Genomic DNA, 27625 nt, shown 5'->3' on the forward strand with positions numbered 1-27625 from the left:
TGTTTTTAATAAAAAGTTATGTTAGTTAAACAATATTTATTTGCGGTAGTGAAATAAATGTACTTTTTTAAAAGTTGATATTGCTTCAATGCGAATTAATTTCTTTCCCGTTCACTTTGCTTGGGTCGAGCGACAGGGACACTGGCTTTATTTGAGAATTTATTTTTTTTACAAACGAAATTAAGGCCATTTAAAAAATGTATATCGTATATTACACGTGGTCTATTTAGTTCAGTTGATATAAAAAAAAAATCATTGGTATGAAGTACCTACTGAATACAGTGGGTTTTCTTATTGGTAGGTCAATGGTTTTCTTGTCAAATTTCGAGGAATTTGTTTTTTTTTCTATACTCAGTGAACATTTTTAGGCATCGTGTTTTCACACCGTCATCATCAGTCATCAGTGTCAATTTTATCTCAATTGTACTGTATATTTTTTCCAAAGTAATTTCCAAAGTAAATCAAAAAAGACATTTGAAGTTGTATAGTCTCGTAATATTAAGTTTATTGAATATCGAATATCACGGCGTAGTACAACACTACCACGATATTCAATTATTTTTGTGACATCACTCCACTAATTTGTTATAATTATTAAGAAAACAACCTCGCCATACCGTGGCTGACGATCTCCCAACTGAACTCATTTATACATCCCACTGCTGGGCATTGGTCTCCTCTCAGACGAGGGTTTTTGAGGGCTCAACGCGGATTCTTCGCCGTGCAGGTTTCTTTACGATGTTTTCATTCCCCGAAAATCTGGTGATTAATTTCAAATCAAATTTCGCACTTAAATTCCGAGAAACTACGAGGTGCGATCCCGAATTCCAACCCATGGCCTCTGTTTGAAAAGTAGAGGTAGGTTCCATCCGTACAATCAAATTCTGATATTTAATTTTACTTTTTAAATTTCTAACACGTTAAATATATTTTATGTACTTTTAAGTATTCAACGAGAAAATGTTTCAACTATGCCAATAGCGACAACGCTTCTCAAAGCATGTCACAATGAGGAGGCAGAGACTGGGGAAATCCGTTAGCTATATTTCTGGGAATATCGCTTCCTCTATCGACATAAAAGCGCGGTCTCACTGAAAAGGTTTCCTTGTAACGAGCTTTTGATAACGAATACTGTTTGTTAGGAGCGTAGAGTATGTGCCACTCAGGGGGCCTACCACAACTTCTTAAACCGATATTACTTTAACCTTACATTGACTTTTCGTACCACAATGCACTTAAAGTAAGCTTATTGTAATGTTAAAATTATGACGTTTTATTGGCAGCTTTGCGACTATTCATTCACTCAGTTCGTAATATGAAGTGACTTTAACATTAAAGTAATATTGCTCTTATGTCGAATTTAGCAATCTTAAAATAGTTACACGAATGCAATGGAAACAATATTATTTTGAGTTTTATTGTATAAATATAGATTTGTAACAATTAAAAGTTAAGTTGAACTTATTTATTTACATGTATCTCTTCAATATTTTAGGACATAGGAAATAATTTCTCGTTAAATAATAATACGCAATGTTTATTTCGTAAAATTATGGCAGCGCCATCTGTATGCTCCTTGGCGAAGCTAACAGTTGACAGTAGATTATAATTCCGAATTCACTACGTGACTATCAGGACTCGGCTTGTTTTATTTATTTTTCTTCATGAAAATGCGGAAAAATGATTGAAAACAACGTAATTTTAATAGATTTTATCAATACATACTTCTCTTTTTTTAATAGTCAAAATTCTCTGAAAGTAAACAACATTAAGTACTTAAACATTATACTACGATAAGACGATTCGGAACATCAAAAAAGAAAGATGACATTATATAGTTCACATAGCGTTATCTCTTTCCTATTTTTAGTAAGGAATAGACAATATTGGGAAATCATTCGTTCTTTCAATCACTTTTACAATAATACATTGCTTGGTTGACAGGCTCGCCATGGTGCGAGTAGGAGTAATATTATAATAATATTATAATAATATTATAATAAGCTTACTTTAAGCTTACATTGAAATAAGATTCTTTTTGGAAAGGTTATGGTAGGCCCGCAGAGCTTTAAATCGCAAAGATCTAGATCTGAGGGGCACAGACACTACGTCCGTCACCCTAAGACATAACTTGACAAGTCCCATGTGCCTGTAATTTCACCAGCACCCTTACCCTTCATAACCGGAACACAGTTATGCTGACATTAGTGCTTGGCGGCAGAAATAGGTAAGGTGGCAGTACTACCCTGGACGAACTACTACTTAATCGAATCCGGGTTTGCACCTCTGACTTTTCGGGGTTTCGGTCAAGGAAAACATCGGGATGAAACCTTGTGACGGTGTGACCTCCTTACACCGCCATCTCAACTTTTTGTAACGTATCATTTTTTTTTGCTTGTATTTAAATTTTAAATTTGAATTGTTCCATCTTCCTTCGCTTTCTCATTTTGCTTCGTACCACGGTGACTCTCTCCGCGATCGCGGTAGCGAAAACATCTACTTTCTTATTTTTGAACCGTTTACATTTTAAGATATTAATATTGTTGTTGTACTGAATAAATTACTATAAACCGGACTTTCGTCTTTTCAACTGCTAAAACTTGCTAAGTAAGACGTATGGAGGCTGTGGAGGCTGCGGAGGCTGTTACTACCCTTAGACCAGGCTATATTACTGCTATCCAGGCTATTTTACAGTCTACAGAACGCTACCAGCACCAGCAGCGTCATTACAACATGAACATCGAGGAAGGGTGGTGGACCCTTGGAAAACGTGTTGAAGTCCCAACTCGCATTGGGCCAGTGTGGCGGAATATGGGCTAAACCCTCGCCAGAAAGGAAACCCGTGTCCAGCAGTAGTACGTGGGTACCTTGAAGTCAAAAGCTCGCAATATGCTTGATATTCAACAATATGGTACAAAGAAACAATGAAAAACAAGTTTCAACAATTGTTCATGTAACGCTCCAACAAAAACAATGCGTTGTAATAACGGTATTGTTGTGGTCAGTACAATAAACTAGAATTCATTAGAGTAAAAACGTAAAAAGGTCACTATCTGCAAAATAAGTACTCTTTAGGAAAGAGCATTGACTTACAAATAAATGGACGACGGGTCTAATACAAAAACCACGAAAAAATGTCCCAAGTCAACCTATTCGAAATTTAAATTGTAATGTCATCGCAGTATCGCGCTGTCAGTCGAACAAATGAAGACTAAAGCGGAGTTTGGCGCTCTGTATACGATTTTAGCGCCTTACAAGTGCGGACACTTTTTAGCGCGGACCCGACGTCCATATAATTGTAAGTCAATGGGAAAGAGGATTAAAGATTCTACAAACGAAATTAGTCGATACCATTTTTATGCTAAAGTAGGAGATTTGTGAAGTGTCAGACACGAATACCAATTTCTCTGTCTCAAAATAGGGAATTCCCTGTTCTGCGAGTACCAGAGCAACGAAATCAACTCGGGGAATGTTTCCCCTGGATATTTCCAGAGCACGCAGACCAGAACCAATTCTAAAAAGTTGCACGAGTATTTTTTTCAATTGTACTTAGTATGTTAAATAATTTATCTAAAATATCGTTTCCAATATTGTACCCGTACAAAGAATAGTTTATTTGCGCCATTATATATGCATATACAACGATTTTCGTAGAAGTCGATGAACGTTTTCAAAAATATTTTAAGACAGAAGCACGTTAACCCTTAGCGCTAGACCCGGCAAACTAAATGTATTTGCAGGATGAGGCCCGTTCCGCCCGACTCCTTTCGAGTACCTCGCCGTTGCTGTACCTGTATAGTTTGTAAAACTGCAGTATTGCCAATGTCTATTTTTTATATAAAAAAAAGTACTGCAGTTTGAAACAAAGCGCTTACAAGCTAGTTACTTATACGGTTTACAGATTTGCTACGTTAGATTTCCTTTATCCATAAGTTTGCTAGTAAAAGGTGTCAGCATCTTAGACCTCACAGACAATTAACACACATAATTCTTCGGCGCAAACAGATCGACTCTGCTCTGTGTTTCGTGGTTGACCAATTACTCCGCACTCCGTACAAAAATAAGGGTGTTACCATACTAATCGATCTATAGTCGATCGATGGTTAAAATAAGACGAGTCAACGTCGATTGTTACCGCACTACCGATGGATGATTGAATGAGATGTGCGAATGTCAAAATCTTTTTGCCTCTTCTGTAGGGCTATATCATTTACATACATACATACTATATACATTTTAAAAGCTACTGGGGAGAGCCCACTTTATTGAATCATAAAGTGTTCGTCGATCGACAATTGTTACACAACAACCGATCGACGTTGATCGATTGGTGTAGTAACACCCTAAGTTTTTTCTGTAAGTACTGAGTATTTGTAAACTTTCATAGAGTTCTTTCTATCAGGAAATTGTATTTAACCTCATAAGGGTTCCAGATAGTCACGCTAAATTCTATTGGCGACTATATCCACTTTCCGCCTGACTGTGTTGCCTCATGTTCAAATGTCGAATGCCCATTACAGGTGAATGCTCCCACTGGGGTCGTGCTTTTTAATCTTCATACCCGCTCGTTTATTCTCGGCATTTTTAACCTGGTCGGTTTAAGGACATTACTAATATGGTAGAGACGTGTACGCTTTGGCCAACGATTCCCCACGTTCCCATTGAGAACGTTAATATAATATGAGGTTTAAATTTATACGAGCAATCCCTGAATATCTGACCTAAATGAAATACCGTTGGCAATGTGAGTTTGGCGCACATCTGCATTGCAGTGAACCGAATTGCCTCTCAGTTGCCTTTTGGGTGTTAAAATATTCATTGCCTATTTCTGCCGCCAAGCGATAATGTTACCTTTGCTGCGTTTTGGTTTTGAAGGGTAAGGGTGCTGGTGAAATTACAGGCGCATGGGACTTGTCAACGTATGTCTCAGGGTGACGGGCGCAGTGGCCGTGCTCATAAGAACTTTGCGATTTAAGGCTCTGACTGGAACTGCAACAGTTATGGACAGGCGTGTCGCTTACCACCATGCGCACAACTTGTTCGTCCCGTCGCTTGGTTTATAAAAAGCTGCTGTACACTGTTGAGGAGTTTCTCTCATCTGTCTGCCAATTGTATCATCAAATCAGTTTTAGGTCACCATAACATTTTCTTTGGAATTACATCTATTACATTGACCTCGACTCGTGTACTCCAACTACTTCGCCTGACGAAGTACGACGTCCAGTCGACTCGCCGTTTACACCGAGTCGTCTGCCGCCCTCGGCAGTATAAAGAAAAAGAAATAAGCAAAGGAGAAAAAATAATAAAAATTCTTCTCTATTCTTGTAAACACTTCTCTGACACATACTTCCAACATACTCGCATGTAATTCACCAACATTATACACACTCATAGATTTCTCATAATGGCGCTACGACTAAAAAGTCCTTGAAAAACCAAATACAAAGACGCGACGCAAACCCTTCCCGGTAAACAATTTGAATAAAACTTGGCAAATAGATGTAATTCCACGAATTTTTGAGGTCGGTTTTTTTACTCTTTGCTGAGATTATTTTATATCAAAACAGTACTTGTTTTAAAACAAGACTCGCATTATGATCTACAAAAAGAATTTTAAAAGTACTATCAACAACTAACACTATTGTGTTTTTCAATTCAAAATAGTAACTATATTTACATTTAAAATTAAATTAAGAAAACAACTGTTCGAAAATAAATCGTTTCTGCGATGTTACATAAACATTTTGTCTTATTTTCAAGGTCATCCTTAATTTACCAATATGGCCTACGTGACGTGATGTTATAAAATTACAGTCAACGGATATTACTCAAGACTTATTAATTATCGCATCCATTATCGTCGGTTCACGCAACTTTGCGGTCCAACCGGTCAAATTTAAGCGCCCTAAAGATAATATTATTATCAATTAACAACATGAACGTTTGTTTGTTTAATAAAAATAGCTTTTCTCTTTGTGTTATTCGCATAGTTCGGGGAAGTTATCGACACGGAATCGCATTAAGTTAAGCAATAAAGGCAAGAGCGACATCGTAGATATCGGCTTCTGCCGTTTGAAATCGATACCTATTGGCGCCATTTCTACCTTTAGTCTCTCGTTCTCGTAGCTTCCAGAATTTACTTCACGATAAAAAAGGTTCCTTCTTTGTGACAATAATATTATTGACTATTTTGACGACATACGTGGTCGAGTGGCTTGTACACTAGTTTTTATGGCGTCGCTATCTCTAAAGTCCCGGGTTCGATCCCAGGCCGGGTTAATGTAGTCTTCAATATTGTCCCGGGTCTGGATGTTTGTGGCACCATCGTTGTTTCCGATTTCCATAGCACAAGTGCTTTAGCTTCTTACTTTGGGATCAGAGTAATGTTGTTGTGTCTAATATAAGATTCTAATATTGACTACCGCGTGGCCTAGCGGTTATTACTAAGGTGCTATTGAGGTTGTCCAGGGTTCCATTAACTCCATTCAATTTGGAAAACGATCTTTTCAAAATTGGTTCTGATCTGGCTGTTCTCGGCAGTGCACAACGGGAAGTGAGCGTGCCAACAGCTCCGGTACCTATCTGTAAAATGGCCTATTCCATTAGTCCCTACCAGTTGTCCTGTCCGACCTAAATAGGGAGGATACTGTAGGTGCACCCGTCAGGGCAGCTCACCCAAGACTGCTAGCCTTTTGAGAACCGGATAAAGTCTGAGTAAACGGGCTGATCTGGGAACAGGACCTGACTGATAAGGTCCCTGTGTAGGCTTGCTTGCACAGTTTATAGCACCCTTCTCATATACCCTAAAGGTCGGCAGGAAGGATCACTATAAACAAAACTTATGAATGTCTCGGAGTAATTTAGTTCGGAATATATCTAAGTTACTCACCATTGTAACCTATAGGCTGGTTCTCCTGTAGCTTGAAGGTGAAAGGAATGTGGACCCGCTGCATGAGCAGCCGTGGGGGTTGGATAGCTCTACGCCACGCGTCGTCGCGACCTTCCCCCACGATGCCTATTACTTCCATGTTCCTGCAAGAAATGAGCATATGATCAAGTCCCATTGTATACAACTACAGGTAGTACAGACAAGGGTTTGCTCACAAGAAATAAAATTAGAGTCTCTTTAAAAATATATAGGATGTGGTCCAGCTTACTTTAGTTTATAAAACGTGACGAACAAGTCGTGCGCCGGTGGCAAGGGACACGCCTATCCATAGCAGTTGCAGTTACACTCAGAGTAAATCGCAAAGATCTGAGGGGCACTGCCACTGCGCCCGTCAACCTGAGACATAAGTTGACAAATACCATGTGCCTGTAATTCACCAGCAACACCGGAACGTAGTAAGCCTGCCTTTCCACCAGCGATGTGCGACGTAGCGAGGGGTATGCGAGGAAAAAATCCACCAATAGGATTACTTCGTTTTGTACTTACATACAAAATAGCGAGATGTGAACGAGGATTTTGTGCGAGGAATGTGTGCAAAACGGTGTAGGAAACTAGAGCTACTGAAAGTATGATACTAACTGACATTGACACATCGCCACTGCTTACCCCACCACACCGTACCCCGTCCGTGCGTAGCTGAAAAGAGTCCGTAACGCATCCTCGTACCGCGCCGCTGTACATCCTCTCACTAGCTACATCGCACAGCTTTAGTGGAAAACGTCCGCCGCTACTAATCCTCGCCGCCAGTCTCATTGCTTAGCGGCAGAAATAGGTAAGGTGGCAGTACTTGCCTGGATGAACTCATTAACGAGAAGCTCTACCTGCTACTAAAATATTATAATAGCTTATGGATTTAACGGAGGAATTGATCCTGGTAAGGATCTGTCGTTAATTACCATGAAAATAATGAGAAAGGTTTGGTTAAATTTCCGGTAATTATTAAATGTTATTTGAAATTATTTCCTATGTACATAATAATACCATTTTTATGACTCCCCAAGCCACGTAGTTTAAATAATGATATTTTCATTCGTTGTCAATTAATCTAATTATATGTTTAAACGATTATCATAATGGTAGTTACTAGAAATTATTAATTAATTGCTTCTAAATTGTCTCCTGTTGCGTGTAGTAAATTAATAGGTACGTTGTATTATTTGATGCTGCGTGTAAATAAAGCATTATATTGCATTCATTGTTTTTTTCACTCTGCCGTACCTTTGGAGGTCAAAGATAATTGACATATATATAACTTTTAAATAAAATCTATTACACAATTTTATAGTTAACTAGCTGGTGCCCGCTACTTCGCCTGCGTTGAATAGACAATTTGAGTAGCCTACTGTACTACTTACTTGAGAAATGACATGTATACAAAGTTTCATCCCTTATTTAAGATTTATTTCTGTGACAAAAAGTAACTTCTTAACTTCTACCCAGCTAGGTAATTTTCCGAATAATTTAAGAAAAATTGGCAAAATACTGGAAAAATATAAATCGTAGGTTCACACTGCGTTCTTCATTTAGAAAAATTTTCAAAAACTTCAAAGTTTTATTTAGCGCGAATTATATAATAGAATTGTGTAGTTAAAAACCAGATATAAAATGATTGGTCAACGTCAAATGTGGAAAGATATTGAAAAATATCCGAAAAAATATATGTTTTTCTGAAAAATCGATATCTCCAATGAACACTACTTAACTTAATTTTTGGATCTGTTCTGTTTTTATTTTGTTACTTTATATTTCTTCACACAATTGGTTTTTTGTTTTTTAATCGAATTTTGTCACTTGTTTCTATATTAGTAAATAAATATTTCTCAAACATGCTCGGAAATTTTGCATTACTTTCAAAAATCGAACACGGAAAGTTTGTTATTTACGGACCATGCGACTTCTTCCCGGCCAAGGCCAGCAACGTAGTATGAAAATCCACTACTGTCCTCTTCTCTAAATGCTTAAATCTACTTACTAATAATGAACGATGTAAACAACAACCAAAAGAAAAACTCATACAACCAACTGCCGAATGTTCATAATTGCGAGTATTAAAAATACATACTTGTACCGCTTACTTGTAAAAAAAGAAAATAGCGGTAACATTTAAACTAAAGTGTTTTGGTATTCGTTTGTCTTTTCGTCTTTTTTTTATTTTGGTCGCGAAAATGAGTGCTAGTGAGAAGAGCGATAACGAAAATATAGTAATAAATACACATTAAATCACATAATTAGAAGTTCAGCAGACTACTATTAATGTTCCTGGAAAAACAATGACTTTTTCTTTTAGCAATTGTAGTAAACACGTGAAATATTACTTATAGTATTTTTTTTATTTTTTCTATGAAACATTTTCCTCTCTTTAGTCTTTTACTATTTCCTCACATTGTTTGAGAAAAATTCTATACATGCCTCGCGGGAACGCGGATTGCTTGACTCTTATTAATACAAGTGCTCGCTAGCGCACGTCCTTGTAACTCATACTCGTACAGCAATCCCTTACTTCCCGGCCTGTGCAATAGTGTACCATTGGTGTTTACAAAAATGACTGATTGACAGAAGTTGGCGTAGCGTTCATTGGAGGTATCGATATTATACTGCTGCCTTCGTGGCCAAACGGTCAATCCAGGTCTACCACGCAGAGATCCCGGGTTCGATTCCCGGGCCGGGAGAAATGTTTGTAAGGCCTACATTACATTTCTCTCGTGAATTTAGGTGTAATTTGGGATGGTCTATGTGGTCTATGTGGTAACCTGTCACAAAGTCGAATTTATTTTTTCCGAAATAAGTTTTTATTTCAGGACATGTCGGATGTTTATCGCAAAGACACTATTAGGTTCGGTTAGATTAAGTTAGATTTAAAAGAAAATACATTTTCCTCTCAAAATTACTTTCGAGGTTATGAAAATTCGAGCTAACGTTATTTCTGGAAAATGTCGTTTCGGACTTCTGATAGGTAATCGTCTATGTGTGTGTCCATGGCACCCGAGACACAAGGATTTCCTTCTGCGGGGCTACGAGTGTGAGCGTTACTTATTGTTACTTATTATATTTTAAAGACAAAATCTTTGATTGGTAATACCACAGACAAAACTAGAAATCGTATACCATAATCTTAATTCGTTAGTGGTGAGAGTGCCGACTGTACATCTGTCGACCTTGAGGAAGGAAGAGTTTTGGCCGAAGGGTGTCATATATCGACGATTCCGCGGCCGGTTACCTGACACCAGATTGCACTACACGTCGCGACAAGTGCAATTCGGGTAGATTAGTTATTTAGTTTATTATATTGTTACATTGTATGTTTGTTAGTCCTAAAGGTATATTTCATATGGGTCATGTCGCCTGAATTAAATGTATAAACCGAATAAACTGTACTATCTAGACAGGCCGTACCAAATATTATTATAATTCTTATTCGTCCCGTTACTTGGCATAAAAAAATTTGATTATGCATTAAAGACCTAATAAAAGCAATAATATTTAAAAAAAATCAAAACATTTTTATCACACAGTAATAAAAATGGAAAAAAAGGAAAAAGTTTTAAGTTTATCATAAATACCTATAAAAACATTTCAATCAACAAACATACTCGTTATGACATAAAACTAGGACATAACGGCTATCGTAATATCAACACAGATTAGAATTATCAAATAGCATTCATTTTTTTATATACCATCGTCACCACAGTGTTGATGGAAAAGTTCATTGAGCCGTGGAATATAACAATTAAACTTTGTTTATACGGTTCTAAGGTGAATCCTTCCTACAGTCAGTGAGTGCAGTAGAGCTTCTTATGGAAGAGTTCCTCCAAGGAAGTACAGTGTCAAGTAGTAATGTAAGCATTAGTACGTTCCGGTTTTCAAGGGTGAGAGTACTAGCGAGGGTACTAAACTACAGGTAAGGCTACATCAGTCCGGGTGTGTCCGGCTTTTGGACTTTCTGTCAGGATTTGTTATTTCTCCCCATAAAGCACGGGGTAACAAAGTTCTGAAGAACTGTTAAGATGTTGAGTTGGTACTCTCAACACAAATTAATTAAAATTCACCTTGTGGCGGGCCTCTTATATTTCAGGCTGACGGGCGCGGTGTCAGAGCTCCGTAGATCTTTACGATTTAAAGCATTGAGTGGCACTGCAACTGTTAAGAATAGGCGTGTCGCTTTCCACCAGGCGCATGACATGTTTGTCCCGTCACTTGATATCATAAATAAAAAATTGCGAGTCAGGAAACAAGGTTAGAAAAAGGTGTACTTATCTATTGCAACGAGCACAGCGTGCCTTCCTAACTTTGAAAGGTATTCGTTAAATAAATATAGTTTTTATTCACCAACACAAGTCTTTAATTAAAAACTTTGTTCATCACCATCGAGCCATTATAGATCCCACTGCTGAGCATGGATATCCTCTAAGGAGAATTGCTTTTGTAAGTCCAGTAGGGCTAGCACGACAGGGCGCGACTTGCGCGAAGCGACATAAGGCACGGGATCTGTATGTGACAATAGATGTTGTCTCGAGCTTTATGTCGCACTTGCGCAAGTCGCACCTTTGTTGTGCTAGCCCTTTTTTTATAATACCAAGTGACAAGACGAGCAACCTGGTGGTAAGCGACATCCACAACAATTCCAGTGCCACTCAGAGCTTTAAATCGTAAAGATCTTAGGGGCACTGCCACTACGCCCTTCACCTTGAGACATAAGTAGACAAGTTCCATGTGCCTGTAATTTCACCAGCACCATTACCCTTTCAAACTTGGCGGCAGAAATAGGTAAAAAGGCAGTATTTCCCTGGACGAACACTTTCACAATGAGAGTCCCTCCAAACACGGCGTGATTAGCGCGAGACGTAAAGCGTGAAATAGTAGAATTTAAAATTTATAATATAATTAAATAAGTTGTCATATGCCCAACCCCTACTGTAAGGTAAGCACGACAGGGCGCGACATAAAGCGCGAGATGGTGCTATTATGTCGCTCCCGCGCAAGTCGCGCCCTGTCGTGCTAACCCTACAGTAGGGGTTGGGCTTTTCACATGTTTACCAAGAATTGTAAATCTCCTATGACGTACATGTTTTATCACGATGTTTTAATTCACCGTTTAAATTTAAATTGTTCTTTATTGAGTCAATACAATTGCATGCTATATCAAACTTAGGTGACATAATTAAACAAGAAACATATTAAGATAAACTACTTTAAATAAAACTGTATGACAGACACTACGTCTTCCTCCAGATTTAGTTACAAACATTATAATGACAAACATTCTACACGCTGAAAGAGTCAAGCAAAAGTATGACAAAGAAATAAGAAAAACTGTTTTTAAACCATGTGTGGTGTGTGTGTGTGTGTTAGCGTTAGGTATTGCCATTAAATATTCACAAATGCATTGTTATATTAAATTTTGTGTCGTCTTAGGATGGTTACAGTACTCATCCTGATGACTAACCAACCGCAAGTGTTATTTGAATTAGCGTAATAGTGTAAATTGACATAGAATCCTCATTTGAAAAACTATGACATTTTTGTTTGTTTACACAAAAACCAGTATTGCAGAATTAATAACATCAATGACTAAGATGGGATGCTACAAGTACCGTATTGATAAATGCAAATTATCAATATAAAGTTGTTACGCGGGTCTGCTGGCACTGCCCTATAGGTTTTTCTCGGTCCAATGTCGCCTTGAGAGCCCTGATGACGTCCTGGTAGAGGTTTATCATGAAATTTCTTGACGTGTCTCTAAATAATTTAACTGTATCTTTAAATAAATAAATAAATATTTGCCAACATCACATTCGTTGCTCTGATCCTAAAGTAAGTAACTAAAGCACTCGTGTTATGGAAATCGGAAACAACGACGAACATAAAGACCCAGACCCAAGACAATATAGAAAAATTAATTTTCTACATTGACCCAGAGTTGACCAGGTACCTCAGAGTTGACCCGGCACCTCAGAGTTGACCCGGCACCTCAGAGTTGGCGACGCAATAAAAACCGGTGTACAAGCTACTCAACCACGGAAGTACAACGTATTAGGAACTTTACGGTAGCTTGGTATAGTAGCTGTGGATTCCTTGTGAAAGAGTTCGTCGAGGGAAGTACTGCCACCTTACCTTTACCTTTTTTGACGATTTGCTACAATGACTTTACATTTAAAATAATTAATTAAAGATTCTAATTACCCATAATGTTTAATTGACATATGTTATTTATTAACTAAACACCTAATCATCTTAAAGTTATACCAAATTACACTAAATTTGTAAATCATTTGAACCAATTCATGTAGCAAAATGTTATTACAGTATTGCCGAATTCTTCGATGATATAAATAAATAATGTACCGAAATCTTCAAATATTTTTAAATGTCATCACAATTGAAGGGTATATAATGTACCCGTTAGTATGTTCCTATGCACTAATTTACAATTTAGAGTTTAAAATGCAAATAAATAAATTGAATTTTGATAAATAGATAGATATGAATATTATAAGACTTAAATTGTTGTATATGAAACTCTAATTTATATTACCATGGTTAAAATATGTACTATGTCATAAGTGCATTTTGCTACGCCCTTACAGGGTCTCACATGTAGTTCCTACCATAGTTCTAAGTTTGTGTACACTTAAGACTATATGTGAAATGCAAATAAATAAATAAAAATACCTATTTCTGCCGCCAAGCAGTAATGTGAGCATTACTGCGTTCGGGTTTTGAAGGGTAAGGGTGCTGGTAGTAGTAGTGTAGTTTACCATCAGGTGCACGACTCGTTCGTCCCGTCCTTGAATTTATAAAAAAGCTTCGACATTTTGAACTTTTCCACAAAAATGTGTGTGAAGTGAGCGCGCAAACACGTTACATCGTTATAAAACATACATACGAAAATGTTTACATTTAATAAAATATAAATAGAGAAAAGCAGTCCTCTCGCTTCGAAAATTTAGTATGCAGTGATACATGAGAGATAGCACGTCCACTCTGGGAATTTTGGTGGGAGTCACAAGTAAGAATGACAAAGAAAAAGAATTAGAGAACGATTCAAATTTCAAAAGTAAATGGCCAGAAATTAGAGAAAGTTGTATTGAAAAGGTGGGATAACGATGAAATAGGTCGCATCCACGGTGTCGCAAAACCAAGAGTCATCTTAAAACAGTGCTCCAAAACACAGGGAACGCTGGCGAAAATTATTCAAAAAGGCTCGCGAATAACAAAGAAATCAAAAACCGAGTTAATTTTTTTAGACAAACACGGTGATCCAGACGTTTCTAAATTTAAACGGGGCTAGTTCATCTAGTTATGTAATTTAATTTAGTTATACGGTCAAAGTCAAAAGATATAGATAAAATGTGGCTCCGATTTTTTTATATTTGAACATATTTGCAAACTTGCATTTGCTTCCATTATTTCGCATTTGTATTAGGGCTTGAGAGTTACTACCTCAGCTCCAATGCAATTTTCTCCCGTACTAGGTCGGTTCTATTGCACGGGTCGAGCGGCAGAGCCAGGCTTTATTTCAGAATTTAAAGAAATTTGTCTGTGTATATGTACATCGTATGTATGTATATCGTATGCTATCCGTGTTCTTTTTAGTTTAGGTGCTGCAAAAGAAATCATTGGTATAACACCTATTGAATTCAGCGGTTTTCTTGTAAAATCTCGAGGTGTGTATTTTTCGACCGTGAAAATGTTTAGACATCGTGTTTTCACTCCGTATTCTAATCAGTGTGTATCCTCAATTTTACTATATATATTTTTTTTTTTTGAAAAGGTTTAATTCAACACTTGTTATGTTATGCGGAACCAAAGCTCTTTGAGGTTGTATGGATTTTTAATACAAATTAGAAATAAATTAGCTATATTACAGTACGGAAATTGTAATGGAAATGTTGGGCGAAAACACTGTAAAAAAATAAACTAAATTAATTCGAACATATTATGGATAAAAAATAATAAATAACTAATAAATTAGGAGTACCTCAAGGCAGTGTCCTCGAACCCTTGCAGTTTTCAATTCATATCAATAACTTTCTATCTGTAACTAAGCATGCATCTTTCTTTGGTATACTACCAGATGTGCTCTCTTTAATGTACCTAAGTTTAACCACAGTATGTCATTGGTGTAAAGTAAATTTATGTAAAAAATCAAGGAGTACCTCAAAATAGTGTGTTAGGGCACTTATTGTTGATATTTCATTTGTGACTTACAACTGTATATTTTTTATAATACCAAATGACGGGGCGAATAAGTCGTGCGCCTGATGGTAAGCGACACGCCTGTCCATAACAGTTCCAGTACCACTCAGAGCCTTAAATCACAAAGATCTGAGGCGCACTGCCACTACGCCCGTCACCCTGAGACATAAGTTGGCAAGTCCCATGTGCCTGTAATTTCACCAGCACCCTTACTCTTCAAAATCGAAATACAGTAATGTGGATATTACTGCTTGGCGGCAGAAATAAGTAACTCTTTGACAATCATCTCTACTGCTATTAAATAATATTAATATTTTAATAAATTTGAAAACATAATTAAAACCAAAATTATACTTTAAAAACTGTACATAAATATTTTAAAACAAGTCATTAAAATCTAAAACATGTTCTCCTGAAATATCTACGAAATGTCGCTTACGCACTTTCTACAAACCACCAAATTTCAATATGGAACTTTTATAGCAGAGAAGAAATACGCAATATGTGGTGCGGTAGCTGCTAAGTACAGGTCAAGTTTGCAAAAATATAAATAATTCTACCATAACTAAACTTAATATATTTAAAATATGTTTATCAAGGAAAATCAAAACATCTCTAGAAAAACGATTGATGTCAGTCCATGAAATTGTAGAGATCCTGATAGACTGGTTTTTGATGAAGTACCAACAACAAGTTTATGACACAAACTGACCGATTTATGTAAAAAAATATTTAACAGAGCAAATAAAAACATTAAGATATTGCACGATCATTTATTTAATAGGGAATAAGAAATAACTATTTGAAGAGAGAATGTGGTTTGTAATCAATCTATAATATATTATAATTTCTTACCAACTATCCGAAAAAAAAGCGTATGTATATGAGTTTTACATATATGCATAAATAATATGTTTGTGTCACTGATTACCACTGTGTTCCAGTTTATTTTCTTTTTTTTTATTTACTTATTCTTACAATGACATGTCTGTAGATAGAGATAAGGATCTTACAAACTTCATAAAAGTTTATCCCGGGGGTTTGGTTTCCACGCTTAATATTACAGTGACATAAACATATCATTTGGTTACCCAAATACAGTTTTCGATATGTACCTATAACGTATCTAACAAATATTTTTATAATTTAATTTTTGACAGAGTTTTTGCTACACTTAATATTTTTTAAGTGTAATGGAAGACCGTTAAATTATGTTGGCAATTTGGGTTGGGATTAAATAGTCCTTAGCCCTTTTAACATATTCATTATTAATAATAAAATGTATGATTATCACTATATACTGGTTTCTTATTATATTGTGCATGGAACCCAGTGCTTAGTGCTTACTTATAACAACCAAAAATACTTCGACTTCAGTTTCGCGTGTGGATACTGTGAGTGTGGTTTGTCGGAAAAAAATATGTGACAATGGTAACGCCACAAATAATCGACGTGAAGGTAGTCATCGACAGCGAAAGGGGGTCGACAGATATGACTGCTCTTAAAGCTGTCATCTGCCGCTGTACAACCCATGACAATGGATCGTGTAACCGTTCGGAAATATCAAGAAAACAAAAAAAAAACTCAAACCAAAGTAAGAAACCCGCAATTAGTGATAATACAATACAATACAAAATTCTTTATTGTACACCAAAAAAGGAAACAAATACAATACAATTAAATTAAAAATAAGCAGTGGTACAATGGGCGGTCTTATCAGAAATCGCTTAAAGCGCGATTTCTGCCAGACAACCTTTGGATGGAAGTAAAATTCACAGGAAAAAGACTGCGGTGTATGAGGAATTACTAATCAACAGATAAAAATTGATAAATAAATTCAAATAAACATATATTTATAAATAAGTAGTAAAACCAATACATATATATGAATATCGTAAACTAATATATATTCTTATACCTATAAATATAAAATTTACTAATAATACCCTCTATGAAATGAATATTTTATATGACTTATAAATTTATATTACTGTTGGCCTATCGAGTGTAGCAAAAAGGTCAACCACATTGCAAACGATAATAATAAACAACTTTATCAAAAAATAATTTGATCTAGTTGTAATACGATTTCAATTTTGGCTATTAAATCAATCAGACATTTGTATAGGGGACCAAAATTAGTTTGTTATGAAAGGAAGGGAAGGAGAGGAAGTCCTCAATGTTCATCTGAATTTCGTAAGAAGACTGAGTGAAAGAGGCTTGTTACTAGGAGGAAAGACAGATGTGGTGTAATAACACCGAAGTTAAATTGTAAAACATAGTCCAAGGAACCAAACAAGAAAAATGTTTAGCCTCCCTACTGAACTTAATTAGCACAGGATCCTATATCTTTCAAAAACATTTTTTGTTGGAAAAATTTTATCATGTTGATCAAATTGTTGATGGAAGCACTTGACATTAATTTTTATTTAAACATGACAAGGAAATCTAAAAGTTAATATTCTGCATTATGTGTGGTCTCTTTTGTATATGATTTAAGTTTTCTAATTAATGTTTTTTCCAACACTATCACTATTGTCAAATATGGAAATAAATAATTCTTAAATAGGATAATGATGTGTTTTTGTGGGACTATATTTGCATTAGCTTAACAATTTTTTTTAGGTCATTTTATGTAGGTCAACCTTCAAAAATTACGTCAATGTGCAATATAACATCAGCTACAATTAAAGATGAACTGTAATTATTGTTAAGTACGAGTTCCAGGACTTAAAAGCCTTAGGGTCGTATTCCAGAACTCTACTCAATGCTCAAGTTTGGATTTGAGTATTGCAGTGAGCACTGAAAATCATACTCAAGTCCTTGCCATTAGGGTCGTATTTCCAGTGCTTGAAATCATACTCAAGTCTACTCAAATCCTGACTTGAGCATTGAGTAGAGTTCTGGAATACGACCCTAACGGCCGAATACTCAAACGTCACTCAAATTTCTAACGGCTACTTAAACGTTTAAGAAGGTCTTAATTACAAAATTCGTATACTCAAACGTCGATCATTATGCATGTATTAAATTTAAGCGGGACTAAGATTGAGTTGGGCTCAGACGCCACGCAGTGTAAATATCGTATACTGAAAGGCCACTCAACTGTCAAATGAGCTGTCAAACTGACATAAGCAATTCTTACATTTAAGAGCGGTCGAGAGGTCTCCTAAATCTGTGATTGTGTTTTCAAAAAGATTATTCAAACATTAAAATAATGTCCTTATCGTCGTTATCTTCTCTTTCCGATGATGAAAGACCTACGGCGAGTCGACGTAATGCAGTAAAATTAGATGCATTCAATAAATATGATGATGTGGAGTTTCGTGCGCGGTTCCGTGTGTCCAAATCGACAGTGTTTTATTTAGAATCATTATTTGGTGACAATATTAAACCGCTAACAAAAAGAAATAGAGCGATACAAGCAGTGGACCAAATTCTTATAGCTCTACGGTTTTATGCAACAGGCAGTTACCAACGCGTAATAGGCGACATATTTAACGTTGAACAACCAACTGTCCACCGAATTGTGCACAAGGTTACAGCCCAAATAGCTAACCTTAAAGCAATGTACATAAATATGCCAACAACGACAGAATTTGCTGATGTTGCAAGTAAATTTTATGCTATTGCAAATTTCCCAAGAGTGGTGGGAGCCGTGGACTGCACACATATAAAAATTAATTCTCCAGGTATGTATCATTGTAACATTTTCTCCCAGTTTTGGGAAAAGCTTTTACCCATAGTAAATTTTTTAAATGTATATTGATTGTTTGTCTTCTATGCAGTTCTTCGAGTGAAAAAAAACATACAATACTAACAAACTCTTCCCAAGCATACTGTACAAGTCAGTTGAGGGACAAGAGGGTCTTGGTGTTTTGTAGGTGATGGGCTGACCACCTGTCATTACTAACCAAACTTGTAACCTCAACTATACCCTCAAAATTGGTCGGAAGTGCCTCCATGTGCTTCTAAAGGCCCTTGTTGCTCTGCCGCACCCATAAGTGATAAAGGTGTAATTATAATATGTATGTTTTGTCTATTACAGGGGGAGCTCAATCAGAATTATATCGCAACAGAAAAGGATATTTCTCTTTGAATGTACAAATGGTGTGTGATGCACAACTACGCATCAGGAATATAGTTGCAAGGTGGCCGGGCTCTGTACATGATAGTACTATTTTTTATGATTCCCCATTATGTGCCCAACTCGAGCGGGGAGATTTTGGGAACATGGTGATACTAGGAGATAGTGGATATCCATGTCAGCCCTATTTACTCACTCCCCTCTTAAACCCGATGACGTCTGCCGAAGAAGAATATAATAAAGCACAAATCAGCAGTAGAAATCCAGTAGAAAGGCTTTTTGGTGTACTGAAGAGAAGATTTCCTTGTCTGCAGAATGGGATGGGCCTTAACATACGCAACATTCCTCCTGTCATTGTGGCATGTGCAGTGTTGCATAATATTGCAATCTCTCAACAAGATCTTGTACAGGAGGATGTTTTATCTAATGTGGAGGAAGAGCAAGAGGTCATGCCAGAACCAGGACATAATATCAATCAAAATTTTGTTGTAAGGTCAATGATAATTAATACACATTTTTCTAATTAAACTTAACATTGTTATTTATTTCTAATCCTTATTTAAAACTCTAGTTAGGTACATCATTTTTAAAAATTATTTTGAAGATTGCAATTTCTTAAACCTTAATTTTAAAATTTGCATTTCCATTTTATATTTATTTACCTCCATCTTATTCTTGTTAATTAAATACTTATATTCTAATTTTGCATTTCGTAGCTTGGCCTTAAAATATTGCTCCTTGATACATGATTTAGGTTTAGTTTTCACTTTTTCTGAAAAAAAAAAACAAAGGCACCAATTAAAAAACATTTTTTATAACCTAGCTAGGAAAAGTAATATTAATTGGATTATTGTATTACCAGTTGATTTCGTGGGAGATGGAGCATGCATATCATTGCGGGTGGTATTTGTGGTCATTATGACTTCTGCCTGGCTATCTATAATAAAATAAGGCAGGTTAATGAAATGCAATAGAGTATGACATTATTTAAAAAGTGAATTGTGAAATTTTACCAGCTGAATGAGATGTCACTGTGCATGGCTCACTGTTTTCTGCTATATCTATTACTTCAATTGTTGCAGCTTGATAGTCTTGAATGAAATAATAAGAATGAAATTAATTTATCATTAAAATACATTAATAGAGGTCACACCCTTAGCAGGATGCATCACAGGCAGATGAGGTTCACTATGGATCCCAAGATATTAGTCAACCCCTTATATATTAACAGATAGTTTTATTGAATATTATATTCAAAGAATATAGGTCCATACTTACTCTCTATCACATCACAAGATACTTCAATTTCAGTACTTTTTTCATTATTGCTGTTTGTATCACCTAAAAGAAATAGAAGTAATACCTTTTATTAACCTAGTCGAATAATTAAAGCATAAAAATATAAAGAACATGATTAACCAAAATACAGTGCAGCATCATCATAGGGATTTGATAATGGTTGTATTTGAGGAGCCACCATTGCTAATATTTGTGCATCATGATCAGTAAGGCTGGTTTTATAAGAGCCACCGCCAGTACGACTAATTTCTTTCTGCAAAAATGAATTTGATACGTGGATGATTTATGTAGTCTCTAATTTATTAGTACATAGGTACATCTATGCTCAAATTACCTTATCCACTGATGCTTTTATCTTGACATCTTTCGTTAATTCATAGAAGTGAAGTCTCTAAAAAGTAAGATAGGTAATTTTATTTCAGATATAATAATTATATTAATAAAAATGTATAGTAAAATTGTTGTATTGGAGACATACATTTTCTTTGGCAATGTTCTTTTTTGAACGCTGTTTTAGGTTCTCATAGAGGTGGCGGAGTTGTTGCCACGTCCTGATCCCACTTGCAGCAATAGCGTTGTACTGTTGGCAAATGGAATCCCAAGCTTCCCTCTTCTTTGTTATGATACTGCCATTAGTTTCTTTATTTTCTATAATGTTCTGATATCTAAAAGTAAGTGTTCATATTTAAGATTGTATCAGGCGTTACTATTCGGAAATTCAAATCTTTTACATGGGTATCGGAACTGGTTTCTCTTGGTGATTGTAGTGCTTGTATTTACAATAATGAGTCATCAGATCCGAGGGTCAGCGGAGGGTATAGGGCCTGGTGGGTGGGTGTACCCATGTAAAAGTAAGTATTCAGTTTAACAACCATTAAAATTAAGTTGCCCGTAGTTGTAGTATTATTGTTTATCTATTATAGGTAAGTACTCACTTTTTTACAAGTTGTAGAACAGTATTTTTCTCCGCCATAGTGTAATTACACCCACGTTTCTTTTTTTTGTCCATTATGCACTATGTATGTAATTTGTCTACACTAATATAAAGAGAAAAGATTTTTGTAAAACTTCGATACTCGCGCGTTGTCAAGAAAGTAAAGTTTGAAAAGTAAAAAAAAAGTCGTACTCGAATGTCACTGAACGTTCCATTCTACGTCAATTAGTCGTCATTGTTTACGCAAATTTTCGTGATATTTTTAATATTAAATATTATAACATTGTAAATAATTAATAAAGTTGTGCACAATACAGATGAATTTTCATTTTATATAATTTCAGCAAATTATGATACCAAATCATATAGTATTAATATTTTTATACTCAAACAATGTTGCGTAAAATGTGGTGTCGTATATATTGCCTGGTGTTACCATAGAATAAATTATTTATGTCCTGCTTACGTGATCATGCCTTGAAATCGTTTGAGTAGCCTTCGTGTATGCCACTTTAATTTGGGAGGGGCTCAGATTTACAAGCTCCTTACATGAGTATTGTATTTGAGTGACGTTTCAGTATTCGGCCGTAAGATACACAGTACTCGTGCTGAAAATCGATGCTTTGTTTTTGGGCAAATTTTCCACTGAGTAAAGACCTATTTGGCTTGCGGCAGAACACACAAACTGTTGATAATTAGGTTAGTATTATGTTTTTTTTGTATAATTATATTATCTTTTGCTGTTTGTTTTTATTTAATTCTCTTTAATTTTGATTTCTGTTTCTCTTTTAATCCATGTACTGTATTATATTGTTGTGTGTGTTGTGTGTAAAGTCAATAAACATTTTATATATCTACTTTCTGCCTTACGTCAGCCTGTTAAAGGAACTGTGGTATACAAATTAAAAGTGTAGTTTGGCATTATTGCAACACAATATCATTGCAGCCTGTAATTTGATCATAAAACAGATCAAATTGCAAGCTGAGCAGAGGAATATTAGAAACACAATTACCTATACCTTTACGAAAGTAAGAAGTATATGGGTGGATCAACTATTTTCTGTACTGAATCAACTTTTTGTGTAAAAAAACAAATTCTGTTATTTTGCTCAATCTTCGCCTAATATTGCTAAATAATCTTCTGTAGTTTAAAAATCTATAACGAGCATCGAACTTCGTTGAGTTTTTCCAGTAGTTTTATGCCTTTATTTCAGAAATGACACTTTATAATGTCCTGATGTGAGACGGCAATAGCTGAGTGGATGACGGATTCAGTGGCTGCACAGCACACATCCTGTCTCCCTTATCTTTCTTTCTTCTATTTTTTATGTTTTTGTTTTGTTTGTAAATTGTAGTGGGCTGTGCTTTACATTGAATAAATAATTTCTATTTCTATTTCCATTTCTATTTCCCCTACCTAACATATATAAGTTATGACAAAAATAAAACCAACTTTCTAATCAATCACTGTACCCAAATATCAATAAGTATATTAATGAATCAATATGGCGCTATCATAACTAAAAAAAACAGCCTCATTCTTTTAAAAATAGATCACATTGTGTCTCCGGAGTCGCAGAGTAAAATGAACTGGAAAACTTTTCTTATAACTCTGTTCCTAGAAACACAAAAAATATGCACTTAATATGTAACTACCGACCGTCATTCTTTAAGGTTTTTATGTACAAAATTTTGTTCTATAACTTTTTAGTTAAATTAAAATTGCACAAAAAAATATCACACAAAATGGGGACAATTTGTGAGCCCGAAGACATATCAGGTGAATCAGAGACACAATTATATGTACGACATACGTAAAGTCGATTTGTTGGACAATTAAGCTTATAAAAAATATAACAATCAGCCGCTGGTTCTATAGCTAGAGTAATCATGGAAAAAGAAACAATAACCTAATTAAATCATACTTGGTGTTCTTTTATATTCCTCATATTTTACAGGGACCTTTTTAATATTTTCCTTATATCGTATTTGCCTCTCAGCTGTGATAATGGCATGGTAACTGCAATAAATTAATTTTATGTAGTTAGGTTATATAATGCTAGTATTAAAAAATCGTAAGCAAACTGATTTAAATTTGTTTGTAAATAAAAAAACAATTGCTTTAAAAATGTATAATGAATTTGTGCTTGAGACACGTTCATTAAACAGAAGCTCTAGCTTTCTACTAAAATAAGTACTAAAAATATCTTAAGTTCCGATTCAGTTTAAGTATATTTTTGATACATCGGTATATAAACTCAAATTTCAAAAACACCATTACAATTTCAATTTGCTAAGTTTAGATTTTCATTTATGAATGGCTCTTTAGTTAATTATGTTTTGTATTCACTTATAACGGAATCTTTAGTACAGAAAATCACTTGGGGTCACCAAAATTGTCTCATGAGTCACGGTTTTCGTGACGTCAGTCAGGAGACACTATGATTTTTAATTATTTTTCTTCAACAATTTTCATGAAAATAATGTAACACATGCATGTCAAGTATTTCAGACTTAAATATCCAAATATGAAAATAAAATTTGTATAAAAAGTTAGTTACTTACCGAAATTTATAATTACGGAGACGTACAATAAACACACGCTGTGAGTTACGGGCTAAATGGCCGAATCCATATAAACTTAAGGATTGGTAAAGCTCGATCATACGATTTGTAGATCGATTTCCTATCGGCTTAGCTATAGACAATCTATCTCACTTTCACTTAGTTGGTACTATCTTTGTTGTGACCCAGGTGACAATTCGCTTTGTTGTTAAAAAGAGAACAAATATTCAAACTGTGTTTTTTTACTGAAAACTAAATAAAAGCTCTCGCAAATCAAGATTTAGAATGCATGTATATTAAAGCACATTACCGATACTACATATATAAACAAGTGGATGAACAACCTCAGACAACATCGTCATTTCATTGTGCTGTATGCCTTGAGGACTGATGGAATTTGTATGACATCTATGTTTTGACTACTGGGTCACAACACTTTTTAAATTAATTATTTTGGAATTTTAAACATTTCTATAAACAGTCGTAATTATAAACAATCTGATTCAATTACCAAGCTTCAAAACCGGCCTTTAAATACACATTGTTCATTTTGTGATTTTTAAAAAAACACTGTTATACATTAAATAGTTGATCCGTCCATATGTATTGTGGATTTCTTATTATCTATATTATCTTATATATTATTTCTTATTATTATTTCTACTTTGTCTGAAATTCCTGAAATTGTTGTATTTTATTTACATTCCATCAGGTGAGATGGACAAGGACAAATGAGGAATGAGAAGGACAAATAGCTGGTTATCAAAAATAGTGACCCAATTCGAAATTGACCCTTTTTAATAAATTAAAATTTAAAATTACCGAGATTTATTCAGAATATGCTAAATTGTATTGTGAATGAGATTCCAAGCTATTCATCATCATCATCCCAATGTTATTATTGGGTAGAATAATAACATTGGGATGATCTACAATTCGCCAACCTTGCGTGGTAGATAAGCTTCTCAGCTTTTTAAAGCCATCTTCCTGATGAATTAGATGCTTTTGAGATAGCCCACTATTCTGGAAATCCATCTAAATGCGCACTTCTAATTAACTAATAATATATATCTTTTGAGATTTTAAAGGGAGGTATTATCCACTCTACATGTGTTACTTGAAGTTTAGGTACTGCTTATTCTGATCTTTGATTATGATTTTTCTTTTTTACACATAAATAAAATCGTCAATGGAGAAAGTAATATGTGGTTACTCGATAACTTAACAACGTCGGAAGCTCGGCGGTTAGCACTGTAGCCACTAACCAGAACGCTAATATTTACTTGTCAAAGGTGATTTGTAAATTATAAATCGAAAAATATATTTCGATTTTTGAATTAAAAATTTAAAAATATAACATACTTTTTTATTACATACTTTACGAATATGAATTCTATACATAGCGAATATGAGAAATATATTTTTCATATCAGTTATTATTTGATTACGACATACATAAACCAAAAAGGCTCACACTAGCCGGCTAACACGAAACAATGGCTGAAAGAATGCAAGATAACATTTGTTTAATTAAACACTCACCTCAGAAGTATGACTAGCATTATGAATAGCGCTACCAGAGCGCCTATCATTATAAAAATATTCGGCAGATCCGCCAAAGTGATCCCCGTTGACCCCATCTCAACGCCACACTTTCTACCACTTAATCACAAGAAACAAATTCGTAAATTCTTATCTCAAACCATCACGACCTTGCCAATATGATCTATTTTGCACGGTGAAAACGTACCAAAATTTCATCACAATTTTACAAGTCCACCGGTAAGCTCACAGCTGTTTTTTCACGTGCTTAAACATAATTTTGGGTAAGCGGCGATCGATATGTTTTCGTTATCGACATGCGGCCTCTAGTTCACAACAAAAACAACGATCATTGATCGAGAAAAAGGCAAACAAAGGTGAGCATAAAGCACACGAACACCTCTTCACGCGAATAATTTTGACAGAATGAGACCGAGCCTGCAGCGGCGCGAGATTGACATTTAAGAACGAATGGTATCGCGACGAATGAATGAAATAATGCAAAAGAGAGAAAAGCGATATAAACATACATCATTTACCGTACAAAAGAAAGAGACAAACCTATTTGTACCATCTTTAAATATTACTGAAAAATTTTTGTTTACTGGCAACATATGAGCCGGAAACTTCAATTTATAACTGGCGCGGTTTTTAAAAAAATATTTCATTGTAGAGCCAGTAGAGCTGCAAGTACAAAATGTTTAAATCATCCATATTCATTTGTTAGCAATATGAAAATTATAACAACTATGTAATCTATATTTCAAGTAATGGCGATGATAGTCTTGTCTTTCAGCACAATCATTATATTGTATTTTTTTTTGCGCCATTTAAAATAATGTATTGAGAGAAAGTAACAAAGTATATTATCGATTTGCAGTTGGACTAATTACATGGAATAAAACATAACGCTCACTCATTTATTTTAATGCGTTGCTTTTATTCTAATAGCAGTATAAATTGTGAATAACATGTGATGTTTCAGGTGTTTATGTTCCCTACAAAACATACAATAACATTAGATTAGTATATAAATAGTACAGGTATACAACACTTTTCATCGCTTACTTTGTATTTAGCTATCAGTAGGTTATAAGCAGTTGCTAAATAGGGATGACGTTATTAGCAAAGTATTTCATTAGTTAATATGAGTTAATATCGTCCAATGACTGTAAGTATTTAACGATATATTGTCAAGTAAATTATTTTTTCTGACAATAGTGTAATGCATAGTAATATTAGCGTATAAATTATAGTTGAATGATTAAAAAAAAATAGGGATAAAAAAGTAACAATTTTTTTTCAATTATTTTTTAATTACTTATCTACTTTGTAAATAACATATTTTTTACAGGCAAAATTTCAAAAATATAATATCTTGGGAGTAATTACTGCCAGACTGCGTTGGTTACAATGCCGCTAGCCTGAAATGGAACTGGGCCGGCTGAAATACGTCTACCGCATTTCAAGCGAGCTGTAGGCAAAGTCCATAACGGAGTAGACCCCAGCTAACGCAAGGCGAAGACGTGAAAGACCCAGAAGGAGATCGCGTCACGATCTAGATCATAGTTTCCCAAAGTGGTCCCTAAAGAGTCCTAGGGGTAGGGGCGGTAGGAGCCTCGGAAGTAATTGGAGGCGTTGATGTTGTCCAGGGCGCTACAAAACCTGAATTATATATTTTATTTTATTTTACATTTTTAGGGAAACTAACAGCTAGATATAAATAGTTACAAAAATAAATATAGATGACCAATTACAAGTTTTCACAGATAATCTATATAAACTACGCTACATACTATAATAAATGTTTTCCTTGTGATTTCTTGTGCCAAGTTAATATAAAAATACGTGTTTCGAATAATTTTTTGCGGTAGTGCCACCACTACCTTTGCGTTGAAATTTTTTATCTTACCTAAGTGGACGGTGATCCAAAAAGTTTGATCCTATGAACTATTGATTTGATACTATTGAACCTATGATCTAGATGCTCATATGAGATCTTGGCCTGTAGCGGAGTTAAATCGCGATAAGTGAAAGAAGGGAAGGGATA

General features: G+C 35.1%; 1 protein-coding gene and 1 long non-coding RNA gene across 2 annotated transcripts in view; both read right to left on the bottom strand.

Annotated features, from left to right (window-relative positions):
* LOC113239921 overlaps positions 1-25896 on the bottom strand; it is an 82373-nt gene extending 56477 nt beyond the window's left edge. Inside the window, exons 1-2 of the mRNA XM_026477082.1 lie at positions 25576-25896; positions 6890-7032 (exon numbers count right to left, since the gene is read on the bottom strand). Coding sequence (XP_026332867.1) covers positions 6890-7032; positions 25576-25673 — 241 coding nt within the window. The 5' untranslated portion in view covers positions 25674-25896. The remainder of the gene's footprint in view (positions 1-6889; positions 7033-25575) is intronic.
* LOC113239922 lies at positions 20292-21074 on the bottom strand. Its single transcript, XR_003311225.1, has 4 exons — positions 21013-21074; positions 20869-20925; positions 20514-20576; positions 20292-20326 (listed from the first exon to the last, which is right to left on the bottom strand). It is a non-coding gene; the product is annotated as an uncharacterized LOC113239922 (long non-coding RNA).
* Positions 25897-27625: the final 1729 nt, after the last annotated feature.

Source organism: Hyposmocoma kahamanoa, unplaced genomic scaffold (assembly GCF_003589595.1).
Source record: "Hyposmocoma kahamanoa isolate Upper Pololo Valley unplaced genomic scaffold, ASM358959v1 117, whole genome shotgun sequence".
Classification (NCBI taxonomy): Eukaryota; Metazoa; Arthropoda; class Insecta; order Lepidoptera; family Cosmopterigidae; genus Hyposmocoma; species Hyposmocoma kahamanoa.